This window comes from Phalacrocorax carbo, chromosome 6 (genome assembly GCF_963921805.1).
Source record: "Phalacrocorax carbo chromosome 6, bPhaCar2.1, whole genome shotgun sequence".
Taxonomy (NCBI): Eukaryota; Metazoa; Chordata; class Aves; order Suliformes; family Phalacrocoracidae; genus Phalacrocorax; species Phalacrocorax carbo.
The window spans coordinates 3,092,984-3,112,695 of record NC_087518.1 but is presented as its reverse complement, the minus strand read 5'-3'; the positions used below and the strand labels follow the sequence as shown (position 1 = coordinate 3,112,695).

The 19,712-nt window shown below is 43.1% G+C and overlaps 1 protein-coding gene across 3 annotated transcripts in view; it reads left to right on the top strand.

Moving 5' to 3' along the window:
- The window catches only part of LOC104047469 (contactin-4), a 353,961-nt gene that overhangs the window by 320,499 nt on the left and 13,750 nt on the right, over positions 1-19,712 (top strand). For all 3 annotated transcript variants that reach the window (XM_064453439.1, XM_064453440.1, XM_064453438.1), the window contains one exon: positions 17,235-17,410. In XM_064453439.1, coding sequence (XP_064309509.1) covers positions 17,235-17,410 — 176 coding nt within the window. The remainder of the gene's footprint in view (positions 1-17,234; positions 17,411-19,712) is intronic.

Below are 19,712 nucleotides of genomic sequence, written 5' to 3'. Positions count from 1 at the left end.
GTAGCCCCAGTGCTTCAGGCTGCACTTTGCTGGGTCTCCTTAATGAACCCTGGGTGGAAGAAATTCAAGTAGAAGCTGGTGGCGGAGCTGGTATCCAGTAGATACCTCAGGGTCTTGCAGCTTTTAAGGAGCTCTTCTCCATATGGCACTTCAAACACAAGGCTTAATCAAGTATTTTATAGTTTCAGGCAACTTATATGTTTATTTCCAACTGCAAAGCACAGTCAGAGGTTGTATGATGCCTATCCGAATTTCCTTCTGCAGCTGTTAGGAGCTCACCTTTGTGTTCCAGAGCTGGCAGGTGCGTCTCCTCTGTGCGTGTTACACCTGAGTCTGGTAAGCGCTTGGGTTTTTCTCCCACCTCCGTTCAGGTGAGAACCCGAGGTCATCAGAAAAATCAGGTCAGCCCCAAAGCACCCCAGGGAAGATGCAATAGCTGGGTATCATGTCAGCATTTCCATTTTTCTGACAGTTAATTGAAGCAAAAGGGTCGTAATTATCCTGAGATTACAGAAGTGGCAAAAGGAGAAGCAGATGCCTTGTCTACCATCGAGCCTTCCCCAAAGCCACCCCTCCTCAGGTCCGCTCAGAGGCGCCTTTTGCTTTTGATTTCCTTAACGTGAGCTTGTCAAACACAACAGCTGTGAACTATTAGCTGCCTTATGCTGGGGAAGGCCGGTGACCTTGCTCGAGCTTTGGCGAGGATCGTAGCAAGCGTCGGAGGGCCCAGCCCATGGGTAACTCCTTCGGCCCCTTTGGGGATGTGTCGCAACACAAGTTCATGGTCAAACTGCGGAGTGAGACTGAACTCGCGACCGCTCGTGAATGAACAGCACCGGAAAAGCTGCCGGCTTCTCATCTGGGAGAGAAAAAAATTAGGTCGGCTGCTAAGGACAAAAACAGTAAATGGCAAAGAAACATGTTAATGAAATCAGCTGTAAAATACCAATGGTTTGCTCTTAGGGGTAGCTGAGTGAAGTAAGTTAGGGTTTCTTCCCTTGTAAACACTTACTGATCGTAACAAATAAAACTTGTAAACATAATACAACTGTTAAGCTTCATTAAATTTGCAGCAGACAATTAATTTTTTTCAGGGAATTCAAAGGGTCTTCTGTAGTACTGGTTCAGTTTAATTGAACATATTACCACAAGCAGACAATAAGAAATATATTGAAGATATCCATCTGGCTTGCACGGAAAACCTCGTGCGTTTCGTTTTCTGCGGCTGTCACAGGCCGTACTAATTGCCGCGTTTTGGCTGTTTTACAATCAGTGTGATTTAGCCATTAACGTGATAAAAGTCGTCTTGGTGAAGAGCTTGATATTAAAAAGCATAGATCTCCAGCCTATCTCTCTTGCCAGTTTTGGACTTATCTCTAGCATTGTTACAGTTATATTTTTAAAAGCAAAAAAATACAAATATATTGGCTCTCACGGAGCAGCTTCTCCAGGTACTTTGCCTATCAGATCCTGATGTAGAGAGTGCCAGTTGGTGTGAAATATTTGCTCTGAATCACGGTAAATGCAGCAGATTCTTCCCCCCACTTCCCTTCCCACTGCCTTCTCCTTTCTCCTCTGTGTCCCTCCGACCCCCAGCCAGTGTTCAGGCACATCAGGGGTCTTAAAACTGATAACTGCACAGGTAAATAAGGAAGTCAAGACAAGAATGAGCGGCTGATGCTCATAAATATACCTGATTCAGAACATGATGTGGAAGAAAAATACTTTCTTTAGAAAAATTCAACCATTATGTCTGTATACCTTAAGGGGGGGAAGATTTAATATTTTTGTTCTGTATTTTTACCTTAAACCCACACTGTGTTGCAGGGTCAGCATTGTCGCAAACTCTCCTGCCATAAAAAAAAAGGTTTAGAATAATTCCTTAAAAAACTCAGTGCTTTCATTTTAGGAATTTTCTTGTCCTCTCCCAAAAAAGCAAGAGGTTCAGGAGTTGTCAATCATCAACAGAAGATTGAGTTGTTCAGCCATCACTGAAGATCAAATCCATACATCACCTGAAAGAGGAGACGACCTATAGGTTAAACACAGGCTCTTACTGGGATGAAGGCAGGTTAATTTACACTTTTTATCAACTTGCTTTAATTTATTTTAATGTGATCCATTTCAGGAAGGTTAAAATATTTTTCAGGTTTTGAATGTAAACGAAAACCCACCATAGGTAAAATGAAACCATAGACCACAGACTTCTGATAGATATTTTAATCAAAATAAATGTAGTGCATTTAATTTTATGTCTGTGTGCTTATGTATGTGGTTATATATAAAATATAAGCAACAAACTATTTCATCCAAGTTAATTTTGTAAGTGAAGAAGACTAGCCAGAGCTTGTTAGCTGGAAATTGCTATCAGACCAGGGACAGTCACAAATTCGTAAGAAAGGAAATGTGTTCGACTCAACGTTTCCCACCCATTTCCCTCGCTCTTGCCGAGGCTACTTTAGCCCTTGGAGAAGAGCCACTACGAGAAGCAGGACGAGCTGAGGTCTGTCGGACGAGCCGGCACGGTACAACCCATTAACGAGGAAGTACCGCCGCGCGGGGCAAGCCAGAAGTGTGCCCCAGAGAGGAGGCCGGCCGGGGGGAGCTGGGCTGGTTGACCTCTCCCGTGCCGGCGGCTCTGGCGGCTAACAGGGAGTCCGTGCCGCTGGCTCTGCACACGTGCGGGCTACTCGAGAAGAAGGGAGTCCAACTGGGCTTGGATATAAGGGGCCGTATCTCAGTTCCTGCAGCTTTGTGTGTCTTAGTGGAGTTACCAGGAAGCTCTGGCAGTGGAAGATCTGTCCCCTCAAGCTTTTAGTTTCATGAAATTATTTTGGTTTCTAGGAAATGAAACTTGACAGTTTCTGGGCTGCTGTGCGATGTGATCCCATGTTTCTTTGCTCAAGGTCTTGCACTGTAAGTCTACTAACGTTATGACTTTGATCGTCATCCCAAAGGAGGATACATACAGTTTGTACTTTTCCAACGCATGCAGTGGGATAAACTTCCAGACCTGAGTTTCAGGGGAAACCCACAAATCTTGGGTAAATTAGGGCCACACTTTAGGAGAAAACACAACAACAGAGAAAACCGAGATCGTTGTGGCATACGGTCCTGTTGTGGAAGATGGGAGCAGGTCTCCCTGGTTCCCTCCACACGAAAGCAATTCAGTCTGACTGTGCAGTTTGGGATCTAAACACGGCATGCCTCGGGACAGTGACTGCCGATCTCCATTTGAGGTAAGGATGAAGGAAGCAGTGTGGGAGAATAAAGGGGGGAAGTGATAATGACTCTCTTATCCTAAGAACTTTATATCCTTGAAAATAGTGACTAAGAACAGACTGGCCTGAAGGCTATGTTTTTAACATCAAAGATACAGAGGAAATGTTTAGAAAGCACATTTTCTGTCGTAGGAGGAAAAAGTGTAAGAGTGTTGAAGAAAAGAATCTGGGACAGTACTTGGGGAAATATCAGTCCTTTTGTGTTATTTCCTCAGAAGCATTTTTGGAAGCAGCTTAGCAGAACCAAACTTCTGAGGTTTTGAGCTGTGGTGATTTTTTTCTCCCCGAGCCTAGCTGGATTGCAAACAGGTTACTCAAAGTTGCTTATCAGATAATAATAGCCAAGCGGCACATGGAGAAAGACTGGGAGTGATGGGTTCTGACACATCAGAGAGTAACTGAAGCGCTGCTGAACTATGGTGAGGTGGTGGTTGCAATATTAGGGACTCCTGGGACCCGATTTTCACCTCTTCTAATGCACCTTAAGTAAGATTATGCGCAATCCCACCAAAGTTAATAGGAAGACTAGAGTCCCATGTCTTAATCCCAAAATGGTGATGGGGGTACTGTATCACCATGCTCAAACCATCCATTTGGGAATGCGACACGAATACGAATGTTGATGACTCCAAAGCAGGTTGACTCTGAAATACAAAGACGTTTGGTCACTGAATTGACTCACTGTGGCTTGGGTTGGTTTCCTCTGTCTCTCTCTGTCCCGCACACATTTGGAATATGAATTTTGCTTTCATTATGTTTGAAGTTTTTAACTGTATCATGAAGAACTAGAGACCAAAGTTGTAGCTTTTAGCACTGCGTTTTCTTTTAGCTACATTGTGAATATATTTCAATAATAATTAGAGTTTATTTAGAAAGTCAGAAGTATTCCACCAGTGAAAATTTAAGTTCCTTCCATGTCTAAGCGCACAGTAGAAAGTCTGTAAAAATCCAAGCCTGAATCCCTTAGTCCTGGTAACTAAACTGTTTGGTGCAGTTGAAGATAACCATCATTTCCCGCAGCAGAGAGCCACGAGTGGGAGTTTTGGGGAGAAATATTGTAGCCCGTGGCTGAAGCCCTTGCAAAGCTGTGTGCTCGGGGCCAAACTCATCCGTCGCTGAAACCAGGCTGAGAGGAGAGACGGTAGCGCTGATGTGCTATTTGTGCCTCCTCTATGTGTATCTTTGCAAGTTGGGTCTTGATTCCTGTTTTGAAATTATTTACATAAGAAAAACTTGTGGCTAATTTGAAATAAAATGCCATGTAACAGGAGAAATGTCAGGGACACTTTTTAATGATGCTCTGTGTTGAATATTTATTCAGTAGAAGTAGGAGCTGGGGATTTTGTGCAAGTTATAATGACGGGATGGTCTTGCGGGTTGTTATTTTCATTTCACTTGTGATCCTGCCTCCATCCTGCTCCTTCCCGTAACATCAGGGCTGGGGCTCAACCAACGAGAGAGCAAAACAGTAGCATGACCCTCAGAAGAAGGGTTTGCCTTCTCACTGTGTCACTAATTAATTGGAACACGGAGAAATGAGTAACTTCCTTGCAAGAGAGCACAGGACATTGAGACATCTTGCCTTCCCCAGGAAACAAATTAGATCTTTGTGGCCCAGAATTTCTTTCTTCAAGGTTTGTTTTATCGGTTCTGTTCTTACTGTCGCTTGATCTGCTCGGAAATAGGTGTTTGGGCTTCAGCCTTGCCTGTGGTAGCGTGGCAGTTTCGACGGGGTTTCAAGAAAAGTTAATCTTAAATAAAAAGATCTGCAGTGCACAGTGGTATAAGATGACAAAACAGTTTATAATGAAGGTCTTAGTTCCATTTTATAGGCTGGGCAAATAAGGCAGGAGAGACTTTTAATGACTTGCTCAAGGTCAGACAGAAAGTAAAGAGGAAAGCTTGTTTTATTCCCTCTTGCTCTGAGGTCCGGGCTCGTGCTGGCCTTCGCCCCACAGAGCAGCCTTGCTCTTCGCTCTATCCTCTTCCCCTTCTTTTGCTTACCTAATTCTTTTTTCGATGGAATTCTGTTAAGCTTAATTGTTCACACTTGGTTGAGATTCAAAGTCGAAATATTCAGTTTACAGGCGGGCTTGCCCCAGTCGGGAGCCATGTGCGAGCCTGCGGGTCTGGATACGCTCCCTCGCTGAATGCTGCTGGAGAGAGCTAAAATCGCCCCGTCTCTCTTGCTTTTCCTCTCCCTGTTGCCTGACTCAGTTCTTCGGATACTTGTAAATTCCTGAGGTTTGTAGCTGAGAAAGCTATTGCGCTTTCCTCACTTGGCTTAAACTCGCAGGTACTTTTTGATGATGTATATTTTCCACAAGTTGGCCTGAATAGACTTAAACTTTTGTTATCAATGTGTACAAATTAGATAAGAATTCAGCATTATAATTATTAACTAGAGGCATTCACTTTCTATTAGAAACATTATATTTAAATAGTTGCTTCAATTTTGTTGTAAAATAATTTTAACTGGAAGAAAATTGGATGCTACCCGTGACAGCAATAGGTTTTTTCCGAGTGTTTAGTTTATTAAAAAGTTTGACATTTTATTTGAGGCTGACCTTCTGAGCTGACCTGACAAGATTTGAAACTGAAAATACATTTTTAAAAGTTATTTGCATAATTGATTGCCCTACCTGCCCGCAGATTGTCACGCCTCGTCCTGCCCACTGCATAACAGCTTCTTAATTATGTCATCTGGATGTCATTTCCCGAGGCGCCAGGGGAATGCCCAGATTTCTTTTTAGTGTAGATTGTAAATAGCTTGGGAATTTTAGGACTTTTCTTTTGTGTGGTAGAGACATTTCTCTATGGGACCTATTTGCGAGAGCTTCTACTAATTATATTCTAATTATAAAATAGAAGGAGCAGATGCTGCTTTAGAGAGATACTTTGGTGGAAGGCTTTCACAGGATGGATGCAGCATCCTACCCAGCAGATAAGCCATTGTAGTAACAGCAGGAGATAAACACTCCATGGTGAAAATGGAGGTGGTCGTTTTTCCTAATGACAGATAGCCATGAGTTCCAGTGGGAAACTCTCTGCAGTGTTCTTGGGTCTTTATATTGAGTTTTGTGTTCCAGTGGAGATTCCAACTCTTTAATAAACAAATACATTTGGTACTTACTAAAATTAGCGAGTCTTGATATCCCACTTTCTGTCAATAAATTTTTCTTTTTTCAGTCTGTCAAGAGGTGGAGGGAGGAAGGGCAAAAAGGAATTGTACGTTAGAAATGAGGAAAGTCAGAGTAAGAGAGTAAGTCCTGACTGCTCCTTAGAGCTCCACCGAACCTGAGGGTTAAGGTGTCTGGAAGCAGCCAGAGAACCTGCTGAACTGGAGTGGGTTTGTATTTTAAAAGTAGGGTTGAGAAGAGGTAGAACTGCCAAATGGCAGAAGTTTGGCTTTGGAATCGTCCTTGGTGCTATAATGAACATATATTCAGTAGGTCCTAGTTCTTTGTCTCCGTAACCATGACGTCACAGCTGGAGGAAACTGATGAAAATTATATAGCCAGGGCAAAACTTGCTGGTTCGTTTGTGACGTAAGAGTTTTCCCCACCCACACAGGGTAACCCCTCAGGATACACTGGCCAAACCAAGTTAGCAATGGAAATACACAGTATATTCTGCTGATGTGGAGCACAGGGGTCGTAGTTTCAAATAAAACCATTAGTTCTGACACCTAAGTTACGTTTCTAAGTGCTGGCCATTATGAAGTCTCTCCGGTCACTGTCCCTAAGACAGGTCCTCCAAGGGCAGGACAAGGACGCTGGGAAAGCATGCAAAAAATTGCTACATGTTCTAAATTCCTCTTTTAATTGCAGCGAGACCTTTAGCCTCATATCACAGAAGTAAAATCTTAGATCCAGTGCTCTTCTTATTCTGCAGCAAATTTAAATTTAAAGCAAGGCCAAAAGTCCCTAAAACCAAATACAAAAGTGACTGCAGTAGGCCTTGACTCTTGACCAAATGAAAGTGAAAGGAGATGCTTCCCTTCGGCTGGTTTTGTAAGGCAGCTTAAGGGGCGTTGTGGGTCTGTATTTCGTGCTACAGCGTGTGATGGCCAAAATCCCAACGTAAAGAAGATAGTGCCGGATTAAGTTAGGGACATCCCTGAACATAGAGTCACACATGCATGTAGTAATGAAAATAAATTTACTTTAGGTGATATGTAGATAAATACCAGAATGATCCTGTGACATCCTCTATGCCTGTGTGTGACTATGGCTCTATTGCAAGTATAGTTTGGTTATAATAATAATAATAATAAGGTATGGTGCATTACTGAGAAATAATTGTATTAATGTTGAGAACCAAGAGGTATTGTGTCTTCCTGCAGACAGCATTATTGTATAAAATGGTAGTTAAACAGATACCTGTATTGCAGTGTGTATGTGGGTTTTACTAACTCCGGGTAAATATATTGATATAGCAGTTTAGTGCGAAGGTTTATTTTAACCAAGTTAAAACATATTGGATATGAAGTAGAATGAACTTAAATTTGCCCAATATTTTAATATTAATATAACAGTACAAACTTCTGTTTCCAGGGGTATCAGTAGGTGCTCCCATCCAGTTCCCCTCACCGATACGAATGGCGACACACTGCGTTCACACCAGTACTTGGGAAGCTGAATGTGACTTGGGCTGCTCGATAAGTGAGCTGTGTGCCGAGACTTGCTTATCCCAGGACGTTCATGACACATGCAAGCCTTGATCTGGGTGACATTAAGGATGGGAAAGGGAAACTGTGAAGTCCAGCTAGTGATGTTCATGCCATTCTGTAAGTTTGACAGCTCAGGAGGCATCTGTTCCTAATGACTCTTAATTGGGGATTTATTCTTGTGTGTCAGCTAATTCCTAACATCTTGGTCCTGATGAGGAGGGTGTAGATAATAGACACAGAATTCGGATAGGAAAGACCTAAAACACATACTGTACCATCAAAATGCAAAGACTGTGCCAGTAACTTCATAATCTTGCAGTTTTAATGCCTGTGTATCACATTGTAGCTGCTCTTCTTCTGCTTGAGAATTTTTTATTTATGGTCATTACTATTCAAAACATAGTTAAAAGCCCCATAACTCAACCGTCCCAGCAGCCTAAACTGTTCAAAGGGGCAAAACGCTGTTGGCCACTGTGTACGCGGGCTGCAGGGCACACCGCGCGGTGATACGTTTGCACAATTGCCTGTGGCTTGTGTTACAAGGAGGGCGGTGATTGATCCTTGAGTGACTTGCAATTTATCAGAGATTAGATATGATTTCTCCTGTATCTGATTAACCTTCTCTGTAAGATGGCCATCATTTTTGCAATGACAGTGGATCATTCTATACTTGAAAAGACGGATATCAGCTAGTTGCAATCAATAGCCCACAAAAGGTGACACCTTGAATTCACTGGGTTATCTATAAAGCGTGTCACAAACGGTTCAGTCATTTGTCAAATATACCTATTTCATTTAAGGCGCCTCTGAAGTGAAGTGGCTTTTATTTTAGTCTGAAATGCAAAGAGATAGAGAAGGGATGTTTGGGTTTTGTAGTGTAATCAGGCACTGTTGCATGCTGCTATAAAGAGCAGGTACAAATTTCTGTGAGTGACAGATTTGATTGTCATTTCCAGACCCCATTACATATGATTTTCTTTTTCACAATTGCATGGAGAGAGCTTGATTTGGTAAGATTGCATTGCACTAGGTAAAATGGAGCTTAAAATGAAGTATTGTGCCCTCTTGTTATTTAAGTAACACTCTGTATTCTCAGTGGAGTGGATATATTTTAATATATTTTGTCTTTGATTTTGCTATAATGGCGCATCCCTCCCCAGTATCCTTTGAAGCAATTCCATTCTTAATGTGTTTGCAGGTTTAAATTAACCTTCATTTATTATTCAGCCACACAAAGAATGCTTATTTGAGTATGCAGAAATGCAATCCCTTGATTGACTGCTTGGTCCCTGCCGGGGAGGTGGGAGGCATTAATTCCTGGGAGGGAGACTCTTACATCAGGTTTAGACAGTTTTCAATCTGTAGGAAGCACTTTTTCAATATCAGTTTAAGAAATATGTTAATAACTTGTACCTTGACTGCAGTTGAGCTCTGAATGAAGCTGAGAAGGAAGCTGCCATTCTTGGAAGCGGATCCTCAGCAGCTAGATAGACAGGTTACTTAGGAGAGCAGTCACAGGGAGCAACATCTAAACTCTCAAAAAAAAACCCCTTGCCCAAACTGACAGAAAAGAGAGGCTGCCTAAGAGAAAGGGGCTCACACAACGTGCCGAAGCACCTATTTAAAAATAATTGCACGTCCCCCCCACCGCTGTGGTTCTGAAATGGCAAGATTTAAGCCAAGTAAACTGCAAGATAAGGATCCTCTTTCAGGAAGCAATTTTAGCATGTCCTAAATGCCCAGCTGAAGTGAGTGTATTGCTGAATCAGAGCCTCCGCTCTTCCAGGAAAGGTCAAACGTTCCACTCCTCCTTTCCTTAATCCCCGTTAAATACCTGGCCATGTATCACTGCCTTCGTTGCCAAAGATCGGTGCTGCCTGATTACACGGAAAGATCTAGACCACTAACCACATATATTTCTAAAATCAGAAAAGTGACTTTAGTCCCAAGCCTAAATTCCCTTCCCTAAACTGATAGTGTCCCTTTTGCTTTTAATAAGATTACATTTTATTAGGCTGAACTACCATAGTACACACCAGAGGATACTGTAAGTGCTGCAGAATTTTCTGTTAAGAAATGTGCCTTATAAATCAGTTACTTGCCTTGCAAGAGCACATGTATAATGGCTGATTACATGGAACAGAAGAGTTATATTGGCATAAGAGAGAGCCACGTGCCTGCTCCTGAAAGCACGTGGGTGACTCATCACAGCTCAAGTCTGTGATATTGTAAAGGCCAAACATTGCAAATAATTGCAAAAAAACTGTTTCTTTTTAACCTTAATTTTGCCCCATGAAGTACTCAAGCAGTCTATTAAGATAACTGTAGCTTAGCTTGCTATGCTAATTCATACTATGTGTTTAGTTGTTCACCGGTTATTAATCTCTCTAGTTCAGGGTCATGTTTTCCTCTCTTCAGCGTTTCTCATAGTGCCTGATGGTGCTCAGAGCACTAAGAGCTCCCAGAAGTTTGGCCAGTCATCAAGTCTCAGATGCTTTTGACTTTATGGTCTTGGATAAATGTTTCATTCACAAATAGAAGAGAGAGAAACGTTAGAGCACATTTGAGTATTTATGTATTGGACTTTGATTCTTCAGTTGCTCATAGGAAACAGATGATTCTACTTCCAAGATTGATTTTTATTATCTCCAGACATGATTTGCCTTGAAATCAATACAATAATGTAAAATGTCATTGCAAATAGAGGACATTGATCTGCAATGCATTTATTTACTCCCTCTGATGAAAACCAAAGTGAAAGCAGTGAACGTGCTGGTATTCCAGAAGGAGAAAAAGTGAGTCCCAAATATTCAAGTTACAGTTTATCTACAAGAAAAACCTATTTTAAAATCTTGTGCATGAAATGGTTTATGCAGATAAAGAAAAAAATGTAGCTGGAGCTTTAAGATTGTAACATTAATGGCTGTTTAAGAGAATTAGGTAATTAGATGGTTAATCAAACTTGAAGCTACTGCTTATCTGCCAGGGTCCACATAAGGAATATCAGCAACGTGAATGGAAATTCAGCCCGAGGAAAAGCAGCGCTCTGTCTGTTTTCTCTCGCGTTGGGTGCAGCCGTGTGTGCTTGGCATTGCTCGCCTTTGTCTTAGCTGCTTGTTTGAAGCATCTGGTAATTGAACATAAACTCTTGCAGTTGAGCATTCATGCTTGAACCTGAAATTACCTTGTCATCCACACTGGCTTTCATTAAACAGCTAACAGATGCCCTGGCATGTTCCTATGATGATCCATGATGCAGAGAGTCAGAGCCTCGTATGCTGAAATGGCTTTGGTCTATATGGTCTCCTCTTGTCCAGCCTGGAATAAACGTCCTCCTCTCTGCATTCTGCAGCAGCCGCTCTGGCCATTACACGCCTGAGCCTCTCGCTGCTGCTTAACTCAGACGTGCCCTCTGAGTATTATAGGTGGGATACGAATATTTCTTACGTACTTGAAGAAAATGTACATATCCCTCAGCAAAAACAAACACTGGGGTTTTTTTTTTCCATTTAAAGAACCAGACCATGTTTTTTCTGTCCGTGAGCAGCTGTTGCAGTTTTCACTAGCTGATTTGTGTCCATTTGCAATACTTTCCTCTCCAAAGCCATGAATATTTACAACAGACTTTTCCTATTTAGGCAAAAGAGCAAAGGGGAGAGGGACATATACTGCGGACCTTCGGTAGAGGGTCTTTTACAAAATTTCCATTAGCTTCCATTAACCAAACCCAGCAGCACTAAAGTGCAAACAAATCTTGGATAAAGCAAAATGGGCAAGGCTGGAAGAAGAAAGGAAGGAATAAGACCTTGCAAAATCGTGGAAAATTTCCCTTATAAGTAGAACAGTCTGAAGGTACCGTTAAGTCTGGGGGGAGTTATGATTTCTTCAGGTTTTTTACCCTGGATAAATATGTCAAAACCTGAGTATTCCCTTCTCTTCATTCCCCTTTGACCTCCTCCCCCGTGCCAGGACAGATGCCTAAATAAGCATTTAGGTATTAGGTGCACAGGTTTCAGAAACCAGTGCTGGAAACGTTGACATTATCTCCTTTTCTCTAATCTGCCTCTGAGATGCTCAATTCCACTGATTTGAGGCCAAAACCAGGAGCTGTATCTCCTGACCATGTTACAGTTCAATCTTTTGTTATAGTAAAATACTCTATATTGCTTCAGCAGCCAGGGCTGGCAAAGCATATCTCATTGTTTACTAAGCACTTTGATATCCTTAAATGAAAGGCGCACGGTTATTAGCATCGCTGAAGTCCTTCCCTGCGGAGTGGAGCACGCAGCCCCCACAGCGCCAGAGCAGAGCCAAGCTGGAAGGGAGCACATCTGGAAACAGGGCACCAAGCAGGCACCTAACGCGGGCAGTCCTGCCCGTCTTTAGGCAGAAAAAACCCTCTGGTCCGCTGAAACCTTGCCGATGGGCACGATATATGTGACATCGCTTCTTGCTTTGCCCTGGTCCTCTTGTATCATTCAAAAGATGTTTGCATGCTCTGGACTGACCTTTTTATTTTTGTCTTTAAAAAAAAAAAAGCATTATCTCCGAGTGTCACTTTCTGATTCATTTTATGTCCCTTATGTCGTGCCACTGTAGATCGTGTCCCACTGTGTCATGTCCACCAGATCAATATGACACACCATAGCACTGCGTGAGCTACAACAAGCAAAGGCAGCGATGCAAAGCTGTTTACCCTAAACAAGTAATCCCTCCTAATGGACACCCAATCGATAGGAAATCGGGGTGGGATGGTTTCTTTTCAGATTGGATAATTGTTACCCTCAGACCGTACCCGTGATGCCTGCAGCCTGCTGGTTTGCAGCTCAGAAATGCATCACAGCTTCCCGAAATGAAACACGGGCGGCGCTAACAGTTCATCCAGGTTCCCTTTAGCAGGGGACGAGGGACGAAGCGACGCAATTACAGCCTTCCTAAGGATGGGAGGTGCTGCTCGGCTCCGTTTCTTCTAACAAACTGAACTAGCACGAGAACTTTGTTGAAATCTCTTGTAATATAAACCGAATACGTTAACTCAGTCAGAAATACACCAAATTCTCTGCAACGTGCTGCAGCAATAAAACTAAGGGATAGAACGGAGGGCAAAAACAGGTAAGAAAAGCTCAGCTAGCCTCAGTGCTCCCCGCTAGGGAGGCTGGGGCCGATGGCGGTGGCATCCAGACCTGTCCCGGTGTGGCCGTGCAGGCTTGCTCCAGCTGAGGACCATCCCCGTGAGCTTTCATGCTGCTCAAACCATCTTGGCTCTGAGGACAAGCTGCAAGCTGAGCCACGCCGTGAGCTGCCAGCCTGGCTGGCGTGCAAGGAAAACTGCATGTAAAACAAAGAGGTGACGTTTCTGTCACACAAAAAGTGTGCTTCTGAAAATGCCGGCATGAAAGGAAGGCTGAGAGGGAGCTTCCCTGCTTCCCTGAACCTTCAGTGACACCTACAGACAACCCTAACCAGTCTGCAGAGGGTACGTAAGCCCTGCCTTGCTCCTGCCCTTCTCAGGGCTGTGCAGGGAAGGTGTCCTCTGCCTCTATAGCAAAGCCAAGCCCAGGCCAATGCAAACTTGCTCACGTCTGCTGTTACTGCGTTTGCTATACCTACAGGACACCTACTGAATACATTCGCATCTACAGTGTAGTTATTTTTTTTAACCTGTTTCCTATTTCAGACTAAAAACCAGATTATTTTACCTGCTGATGACAGGGCTTTTCAACCCCTGAGAGTGCTCCCACTGGCATGCACTATTCACTTATTTCTCCGCTAAAAACTTCCCAATAATGCCAGACAAACTTTCTCAGAAGTGACCTGGAACAATTTTGCTTGCTTTTTGTCTATTCCTTCTGCAGGAGAGCTGGGAAGTGCCAGGCGCTGCTTCCCTCTGCGGAGGGCTCAGAAACCTGCAGGCAGCTCTAAGGGGTGATGCTACTAATAGAAATTCTTGCCCTTTAACTGCAACTGAATCTTTTAGCCTTATTTTTTTAAACTATCTCAAAATGCACCAGAGTGCTCCGAAGGGGAATATCATCCCAGAATATCACCAAAATCACAGGGGTTTTTTTTTTTTAATTAACTGACCTTGGCAACAGTGCCCTTCCTAAGCAAAGACATCTAAGGAAAATAACCTGCACTTAGGGGGGACAGGACAGTAACAGAGCATTAAGATCAGTTCTCCCATAGTATCTGTCTCCCTAGATGGCCCCTCTTGCCTTGCAAGTGGTCAGTAAATAAATGAGTAGCTAACTCAGAACAAAACAATCATTGGCGGTGGGGTTTTTTTTTATTTTTGACTTGGATGCTACCCAATACGATTTTGGTATCATTAAAGCACTCACCATAATTTTAAAAGTGCCTGACGTTACAGATTTTGAAAAATGCAAATCTAATAATTCCGATAACCACTTGGCTGCGTATCGCCAAGGTGTGCCTACGCTCGGCTGCCCTCAGTTGGCTTCTGAATAACATTTTCCGTTCACGCCTCTGCCAGGGCTATTAAAGGCGGGGGAGGGGATGTTTTTGTTTTTCAGCTTTCCCAGTCCTTGAGAAGAGATGGGTAAGCATTCTCCTTGGGGTGATTTGTAAAGTACGTTGCTGGGGCTGGCGCTCCCGCTGAGCGTGGCTTGGGTCAGAGCCCTCCCTGCACATCGTTTGTCACCGAGCTGCGTCAGCCGTTCCCATAACCTCGTATGGCCAGCTATTAGATTACAAAGCTTCTTGACACGATTGGATTGAAACCTTGGGGGCCTGATTTTCAGAGGCGCCGGGCACTTGCAGTGCCTACGATGACCACAGAAGCTGTGCTAAGCTGCTCTGGAAAGCAGGTCTTTAGCAAACACCCATGTTTCAGTCTTTTTACGTTTATAAACTGCATGCATTGCAGCAGGAAGAAGTAGATTTATGGTGTGGACTTCTCGCCTCTTGCAGAAGGTGCCGTGGAGGCGAGGGTTAGCTACAGAAAACCTCGGTGCTGACGCTTGTTAAGGACCCCGGCTTACACAGATCGTTAGGGAACTCGTGTTGGAGAGCTCAGGGCTTTGTGGGAGGCACCCATTTCATCTCAGAGTCAAGTCCTTTGTAAATTTTTCGTATGAGCTTTGAGTAGGGCAGAGGAGGAATTTCTGATGCCGAAAGGCATTTCAGTAAGTGATTCTGTGCCTGAGCCCCACAGCGGGTGCGGGCATTTCTGTAGCATCCTGAGCTTGGGATGCTTCAGGTCTTCTTGAGTTGCAGTAGTAACAGTCCCAAGTGACTGTGAAACCCTGATCCATCAGCTACAACCAAAAACAATGTCATAAGTCTAGGTGAGAATTAAACATTTTAGTAACTTGCACTTATAGTGCTTTTCTCCTGAGAAACTTAGAATGTTTTCCTTTTATTAATTAGTTAAGCCTTGTAACACCTACTGTGGTTAGAGGTACTCTCTTTTCTTAGAAGTGAAACCAAAATACAGATGAATTAAATTTGTTCAAGGTAATACAGCCAAGTCCCTGAGGACTTGATCTGAAGCCTATTCAAGTCAGCGATGAAATCTTTTCCACGACCTCCTGTACACTTTTGGTAAGGTCTTTGAAAACCCAGGAACAGCTTCACATCCCTTGAATTTCGGTGAGTAGTCCTGCCCAGTACAGATATTTGTTGCTGTTTCCTTATTATTTTAGCAGAGAATTAAGCAGACGGCCACAGTCCCCAGAAGAAGTAGTTAAGATTTTAGTTTCATATACCAAAGAATGAATAATGCCCGTAGTATTTTAGCATGACAGCTGTGCAGAATAGACTTTTGGAATAAGCAAAAATATCTATCTGTATGTGATTTTCAGACTTTTGGTCTCGTTGTTAAACAATATTTTTTCCCCTTTTCATTTCCTCTGAGGCCCTGTAGAAAAAAAAATATGGCATTTTTGTCAACAGAAATGAAAGACAAATGTTAACTTTAGAGGCAGAGGGAATTCACGGGCACAGATGAGGAGCTGAAGTCTGCATAATGTGTCATGGCTCATCTTTCTGTGCCACCATTGTGTTCATATTACGCGACTAAAGTGAAAAATAGACAATTAAACCAGTGGTAAAGGATCCATGTGAACTCCAGCTGTGAGTAAGGGATTAGTCCTGAAGCTCAAGGTGGAGCTGGTACTTGCGGCTGCCCAGATTTAACAGCCAGAACTTGCTGCATCACAGATATCCACAGTTTTGGGGGCCTTCCTTTGCAAATAGCATGTTTAGGGCACTGCTCTTTCTCACCTTTCTTCTGCTTCACCTCCCTAAAATATTTGCTCAGTTCTTCCTTGCCAGAACAGGTCTGTTAGGGAGGACCCCCCTTGATCATCCACCAAAGGTCAGTGGCATCTCGTGTAAGACCACAGAGGTCCTAAAAAGTGAGTCAGTCTGGCCTACTGACTGACCCAAATCAGCTGCACGTCAGGCCGTCACTACGCCCAGAGCCATGTCTTACCCCAAAACCCCTCTGTCTGACATTACTACAGGGCTTGGCTTATTGGGGCAGAGTTTTAGTTTCCATGGTGTGAAAGGTTTGATTGGTATCGCTCATCGTATATAATTATTCTTTGCGTGGTCACTATTCACGCAAAGAAAATTACGTGGATTTAAAATGTAAAACCACCCATCAGACAGAGACCATGGCTGCTATTCTAAGCAAACACTGAGTTTTCGATAAACATCACATACAACGGGAACGTTAGTCTAGGCTCTCCCTCTCCAGGTCCGAGCAGATATCACTCGTGGTTTTAAAATAACCTTCTTCATTCCAGTTTTGGAGATTTTACACTGCGAGTGTTTGCCTAAGGCAACATTTAATTTAGGAACAGCAGAATAGGTTTTTTGATAGCCATGGTGAGCAATGTAAGACTGTGAAACAAGTCTTTGAAGTAAGGAGATTCAAATAAAATAATCTCTGATCACCAAGCGTTTTCAGAAATTTTAACCAAGCCTTTCAGATCTGCTGGACTGTTTTCCAGCCTTTTCTTTTCTCCTTGTTCATCAGGATGGTGGCTAGAAGAGGATTCTGGAGGATTTATTAATGGTGTTTCAGTCCAACAAAAAGAGAAAGGTATTGGAGGATAAAATCGAAGGTGTGGTTGTTTACTTGTTGCATTAAGGATCTTCCTAAGCAATCACTGAAAATTTTTCAAGCGCTGGTGGCAATGCTGCGGTTGTGGCAGACCGCTTAGGATCTCTCTCAGCTCTGCAGCTCTCTCCATTTCTCAGGACAGGTTTAATGCTTTTTTCCCCCCCCGCTTTGTTTTCTTTGTTGTTTGTAGATCCAACCCGGGTTATGGTGTCGCCTTTCAGCATGGATGTCACTGTTGGAGAAAGCATCGTCTTGCCTTGTCAGGTATCTCACGATCACTCGCTAGATATCATGTTTACCTGGTCTTTTAATGGACACCTGATAGACTTTGAAAAAGATGGGGACCACTTCGAAAGAGTCGGAGGGGTAAGTATTAATACTAAAGCAATCTCCTCATAGCAATTTAAGTAGGTAGCATAGAAAGGGCTGCTAATAGAAGGAATGGATTTGATTAAGTTCTAGTAGGAGACATTATCTTGTGTCTTGTAGACTGAGAAAATGAACGCTGCCAGTACTCTACTTCGTTATAATTGCTTAATGACATGACTTAAATCTGCTCGCATAAATGACACGTTTGCATCGCAATGGGAGGTATGTCAGAAGGCCTATAATACAGTTTCTTATTGCAAAAAGCTGCCTTCTCACTCAAGGAAGAAGTCCGTAGTAGTTTTTCTCTGACTCTAACAGTAAAAGAAATGTAAAATATAACAAAAGTAGAACTTTGTATTTATACAGAAAATAGCAGGGAATCAAACGATACCTTCAAATTTGTTCAAGCAGTGTTTGTTGGCATGTTCATCTGTCTCCATCTGTGTCCTCCTCTTGTGACCACATGCTTAGAATAAGTTTTTTCCTCTGCACAAAAGAACCTGCATAGTATTACAAACAACACCGACCGTCGGAGATGACATTTCTTTTCAGTGTTATCTGTGCCCATTTCCTGGCAATGTCACGGTGGTATCTTCGGGTTGGTTGGTTGTTGATGGGAAACACAGCCAGCACCTACTGACAATGCAAACTTTTGCAATGTCCAGAGAATTGTTTATCTGAAGGTTGAAAAGACCATGTTCGTCGAAATCCGATGGCTAGGAGAAGAGTCAGGTGTGAAATGATGATTAGACTGCCCATTAAGTGCAGCCCTGGCCGCCGTTGTTGCTCGGGACAATGATCAAGTGGCAGGTACGGGGAAGAAGGGGTAGCGAAGGTAGGAATTACTTTCCTTTGTTAGGAGAGGAGAAAATCTGCTTGGGCCGTTTGCCATTTTCCGCCTCCCCAGGAAGGTTTAGGACTGGAGAGCCCACAGCAAGGTAAGGGTGCCCGTGATGGTCCTTCCCTGCTTGATTTTCTCTGCTTTTACCTCAGTTGTTACAGGCAGGTTGCTTCAGCTTTTCTAGTAGTTTTAGATTTCCTGAAGATGTTGTGGTGTGAATTTTGGGAATCGGAGAGGGTCAGTGCTATAGGAGGTACCTCAGGACGCCGCCTATTAGAAAGGGGGTTCACACGAGGAGGTAGCACGTGTTTCAGGCCTGCCCCAGCTTCTTGTGACATTCTTCTGACTAAAAATAATTTCCAAATAATTTTTACTAAAAGAGGAGCAGTGGTTTCACAGGCTACGTCTGAAAGACGGGTGAAAAGTTTGCTTTCCTTTGTAACCATAACATTTTCCTTCGCAGTTCAGATTTCATCCAATTTAGCCTGTTGTCTATTAGGCAGGACTTGGAGAGTTTAATTTCTCACTTATTTACAATTTTTAAATGATTCCTCATTGTTCCTGATGAATTTTTTATCACTTTTATTGGTGGAGGCATCAAGAAAAAGAAGGAAAGAAGTGCAAGAAATTTTCAGCAGAGGTCGAAAACTGGAAAGGGTTTTGCGTGTTGCTCTGAGGGAGGTTTTACAGAGACAGGTGCTCCACTGGGTTTCGGGCAGATGGGCAGTCCGTGTTTACATTTGTCAGGAGTGAAATTTAATGCTGAAAGGAAAAGGAAACACAATTTACAAGCTTTGCTGTTATCCCTTTAAAAAAAAAAAAAATCATTAAAAGATGCACTTAAAGATTGACACCTACGGTGCACATCAGCGGTGATGGCTCTTCCCAGCAACGCCGCCTGACCGGCCTGCAAAGCTCAAATTACAAACTTTATTAATATTCTTCAGTCTGAAAGCCACAATCACAAGGTTACCCTGAGATTTCTAATGTATCGAATGCTTTGTGTCTGGAGAAAAATTTAGAGAGAGTTTTCTGCTTCCTATACATACAGAAACCTAATTAGTTCTATTCAGCAGTTAATCAGACACGCACTTGGCATTTGGAAAACAAATCACTGCTGTTAGGTGATGCAGGATTTCCTTGGAGAGTGCTGTTCTCGTGATCTTTAGCACAAAACCGCCCGGCAGTCAAAATGCTGGCCGCAGTACAAAGCTGTGACGCTATTGCAGATGTCTCATCAGTTGGGCCGGTTTTCCACTTACGAAATAGCTGTAGACACAACTTGGGCATCTGAATACCCGCGAGGCTCTATACCGGCTATCCAGAGGAAGAGAGGAGGAATCGGAGCGAACCTGTCCCACATAAGCTTCGTCACACAGTTTTAATGGAGAAACTGCTTAACGGGCCCAAACCAGGCTCCCCCTGCCCCTTGTAGGAGCCATAATTTTAGAAACACTC